Source organism: Pinus tabuliformis, chromosome 2_1, assembly GCF_031772625.1.
Source record: "Pinus tabuliformis cultivar Carrire ecotype Pingquan chromosome 2_1, CPIR1, whole genome shotgun sequence".
NCBI lineage: Eukaryota > Viridiplantae > Streptophyta > Pinopsida > Pinales > Pinaceae > Pinus > Pinus tabuliformis.
This window is the reverse complement of record NC_142299.1, coordinates 814,764,546-814,769,277: the sequence shown is the minus strand read 5'-3', so window position 1 is coordinate 814,769,277 and position 4,732 is coordinate 814,764,546. Positions and strand designations below refer to the sequence as shown.

At 38.2% G+C, this 4,732-nt stretch overlaps 1 protein-coding gene across 1 annotated transcript; it reads right to left on the bottom strand.

The window, feature by feature from the left end:
- Window positions 1-880: 880 nt before the first annotated feature.
- LOC149203111 (uncharacterized) lies at window positions 881-4,418 on the bottom strand. Its single transcript, XM_089401763.1, has 9 exons — window positions 4,142-4,418; window positions 3,665-3,904; window positions 3,329-3,525; window positions 3,068-3,193; window positions 1,864-1,871; window positions 1,678-1,774; window positions 1,381-1,537; window positions 1,188-1,243; window positions 881-1,024 (listed from the first exon to the last, which is right to left on the bottom strand). Exons 1-9 carry the CDS (start codon window positions 4,416-4,418, stop codon window positions 881-883), a joined length of 1,302 nt encoding a protein of 433 aa, XP_089257889.1.
- Window positions 4,419-4,732: the final 314 nt, after the last annotated feature.

Here is a 4,732-nt window from a genome sequence, read left to right as displayed (position 1 = left end):
ACATTTCGTTACATTTAGGCTTTATAATTTATAAGAGTAAAATACGTTAAATCTATTTCTATGCATAAAAATGTTATAATCTTGCAACTTATAATATGGAATTTGATATTTTTTTATTAGTAGGTGAAGCTCATCAACACAGCATAGCGCTTTGTTCACGATCACTCTATTTTATTGAAAAATATATACTTGGATTTCCTTGATAGTGCATAATTATAAACGAATTGAAAAATTACGTGGGCTTACCCGTTAATGTTACATAATTATATACCAAATTAAAATGTGGGCGCAGTTGTTGTTGATGACAACTTTACATTATTAAACTTTACCTTTTAAAGAAATCACTAAATCAATCCATATTACATAACAAATATAGTTACAGAGATTCTCATGGAATTTCTATATTTATTATAAATTAGCTAGATACGGTTGGACATGTAGACATAATCCCAACGTACATGAAGTACATTACTGACTTTCTACTTTTCAGGTCACAACCCCTCTTAAATCAAGAGATACCTTTTTTTGTATAAAAAATTATTGAATAATCTTTCAACAAAAAAAAGAATGAATGGATACCTATTTAATAATTATGTTACGATCTAATCTTATGGGCCCACAATAAAAGCGTAAATAAATTTGACAAAAATAAATATTTATGTACCATATGAACGGTGCTAAATAAAGAAATTGCTTAGTAGCTTCAAGCTACCAAACCCAACGATGTGAGAGTGGAAGCTTCTCTGCAAGCTTTGCTTGCTTCTGCTGCCTATAAGCTTCGCTTGTCAGGGTGTACTCTGCCAGAAAACGCGTTCGTTCGCTCAATCTAAAGTCGACCAAAACGATTTGGTTAAAAGATTAAAAATGTCGCGTGATGCCATTAATAGTAAATGACATCCACCGATATTTTAAAATCATTGTGATGGCAAGCCAACGAGAGGTTGATCTGGTCGTCAGAATCTTTCCCTGCTTTCCACGTTGTCTTCGGCTTCATCGTGCTGTAAGGAGCCACTATGTTGATTCTGTACCAAAAAATTTCATTTCATCCGTTTAATACACATTTGCCTACTCAGTCATCTAAACTTACACTGAAAATAATTACGAGTAAATGATTTAAATATTGGAATTGCTATTCAATCTTTTGAATATACATAATTTTTTTTAGATGATCTAGAGTTGCTTTGTCTTTCTCTTCGCTTTTGGAGAAAGTGTTGCACAGATAATTTCGGAACAATGTGCAGGCCTGCCTGAGAAAAAACTTAAAAACAATGCTAAAAACACAATTTTCATCCTTGAAAACCTTTTTATAAATTTTCACATTCTGTTGAATAGTATGAACCACATTTGTCAATATAAAATATTTTACGATCTGCGTCTTACCTACGGGAAGTCTTTCAGGCTGATCTTCATTGTCAGCGTTCGATGCACGCTTGGAATGCAGCGGTTTCAATATCTGTTGGATTTTGCTGATATTAATCTGAGGTCTTCTTTTCTTGCTCGAGCTCATAGAGCCGGCAAGCCTAATAATGGCTTCTGCCTGCCAGGAAAATGACGAAATAAGCCTGCGAATAATAAATTAAAGAACGCCAAGAGAACTAAACATGCAAACGTTTTGTAAAAAAAAATACGAAATTTGTTGTGAATGTATTAAATTTGTTGCTCAGATCAAAATAATACCTTCTCAGTCCGCACATTGTAAACATTCACCATTCCGTGATAAAAAATAACAAATTGACCTGTGGACTGCTGCTCGGGGGATTTTGCAAGAACTGATCTGTTGCACATAGTGCGAAAAACACGAAGTTGGTTGCTTCTTCTTTTTCAGATGAAAAAAGCGATATATTCATTCTGTATAGAAATTACATAGGTTTCTGCATGTCATAGGAGCATATCAGAATTATATATCCCAGCTAATCTGCATACATACATAAAAATAACCTTATAACCAGACCAGGATACATAAAAGATTTTCTATGCTAATTCTGGGTTGTTTGTTGTATCTAGATAAATCAGCATAGCATATTTTAGCATATGTTAGGCATACATCTGTATTTTTTCACAAACATGAAGAGCAAGATGTAATGCAGAGTAGTTAATCCGCAATTAAAAAAAAGACTATGTCCGGGTGTAGTTATCTTGGTAAAGGCATAATCCCGGTCTCCAACCAAGTATTATCCATCTTAATCTCTATGTGGAGTCCATCTAGATATTCCATGATGCCTCTTTTGGAGAAGTCGTCGCTTCTACATTGAAGTCCTTGCTGTATGGTGGAGTGTTGGAGAGGGTTCCACAGAGTAGAAATCTGTTGTAGCCAACACTGAAGAGAGGATTTGTTGATGTTAGTGTTCCCACAGGCATAATCAATGATGACCTTTGAGTCCCCATAAATGTGGATAGTAGGAATATCTAGATAATGTATGAACTAGAGGAGTCCCCATAATGCCATGGCCTCAGCGTTCTTGTTGGAGCCCTTTCCTGCCCCTAGTGTACCAGATATGTTAACTCTGGCAAATATCGGATAATGAATCCGCATCCACAATTGTTACACTGTGATGCTCCATCAAAAAAGCCCGTAGGGAAGGAGATCTGCGGCCAGATTTGGGGTTTTTGGGTAGTTTATTGGATGTAACAGGATGTATTTCAGCATAGATTGTGCTTTGAATTTTTTCCATCACCACTGCCCAACTTTCACGGTACTCATTGAAAATAATATTGTTCCTCCACCTCCAGATCTCCCAAAAAACAATGAGTGGAATGAAGCGCCTGGTGCCATGCTACAAACTCCACCATTCAAGACAGTGTGGAATATCAAAGAACAGTGAGAGCTGTAACCCAAATGAGACATCCAATGTATTCCAAATTTTCGTAACCTCGGGGTAGCTTATGAACGGATGCAGATTGTCCACTTCCGCTTTTCTACATAAAACGCAAAACCTAGGTCTAGACCAGCGCCTTCTTTTTTTTAAGATTTTCCCTAAGTCAAGTTTTTATTCCTCCAATCTAAGTAGAGAAAAAGAGATTTTTTGATAGGAATATGGGAGCTCCAAAATTTAGAAAACCAACATACCTCAGCCTGGTTCGTTTCTAAACAGCGTAGTCGATTGTATGTATCCGCCACCATTATATTGTCAGTCTTCATCTTGCCGCGCCATATGATCGAGTCTCTAGCCGAGTCTCTATGGATGCTATACCGCTGGAGTTGCAGACAAATCGAATCCCAGTCCACAGCTGCCTATCCCTGCAGACCCAATGCCACAGAGGGCTTCCAGATGGGACAATTATGTTGCCAAGTCGAAATGACTTGATTCCATAAGTAAATGCTCACTACATTTAGACGGAAAATGAGAGGGTTCGAGAGAGCATCGATATCCTCTAGTCCCCAGATATAGTCCCGTCCAATAGCGATGTGATGACCCATGCCTTGTCTCCATGAAAGCATAGGGAAAAATAGGTGATATATCTTCATAAAACCACACCACACCGCCGAACCAGAGTTGCAGCCGATGTGCACAGGGGATGTGCCCCCTATGCAACCAGACCTAAAAATCTATGTCTTTCAAATATTTATGTTTGACAATTTGACTCCAGATGCCATCACTGAAGATCCAGCGCCATAATTATTTGAGCAAGAGAGCATGTCCAAATTTTTTTAAGTGCAAAATACCCCAACCGCCTTGCCGCTTCGGCATGGAGATATGGTCAAGTTTAGTGAGGTGGAATTTTTGTCGCTGCCGCATACCAGACCAGATAAAGTGAGCAATAATCATGTTCAGTTTCTTGATGATGGATATTGGTAGATGGAATAAATGTGCCCAGTACACACCCATCCCATCTGGGTAATCACGGCCTGAGTGAGGATGAGGATGAATCAGCCGCCCATTGAAAGGCAACGGAATTCCCAACCCTTTATTTTCCTATAAAATTTGTCAATAAGCCACTGCCAGTCTAGGACCCTCTAATTAAAAGGCTTGATGTGGAAACCAAGATATTTAATCCCACGAGACATGTTCTCAGAAGCAATCCCAAATAGATTTAAGCTCGCTCAGCTATCACAAAGTTAGCCTTATCATACATTTAAGCTCGCTCAGCTATCAAGAATTAGAAAAGATATCAAATTACAAATGTCTGGACATGAAAATACCTCGAAACCAATCAACTTGGCTGAGTGCAAAAGGCCTGGTAATATTTCTCTTTGTAGCTCTGGTGTTTGAACCAAAACCATTGCTTATGAGAAATAATTCCATCATTTTCGCATGACTGGATGCCCTAGAGAGTCCAGTAAAGCCCATGGCCTCGTGATTGACATGAGCCAAATCACTTTGCTTCTCCTCTGAAAGTTCAATTGACGAAAGAACCTTTGCATCATCTGCGGTTTTATCCGTGACCGATCTTGCACTATTGCATTCATCAAAATACATACAAAATCAGCGAAAACATTTTGCTAAAACAACAATAGAAGACAAATTTAAGGAAAGACTGCATATTGCACCAGTCGATTCGAAAATAAAATTGCGAGACAAATTCAAGGCGTTTGGAAAAGAAAGCATACATCTCGGCTTGGATTGTTGTTTTCCAGGTCCGAATTCCAAACTAGTACTATAATTTACGCCTGGTCCGTTTGATTCAGAGTGTTTCTAAACGCGTACAAACTCGAAAGCTACAGATGCACTTGGAGACATAGTGGGCAAACTGAATTGTTCCTATAAATCACCAAAATTTCCGCTGCAGCCTA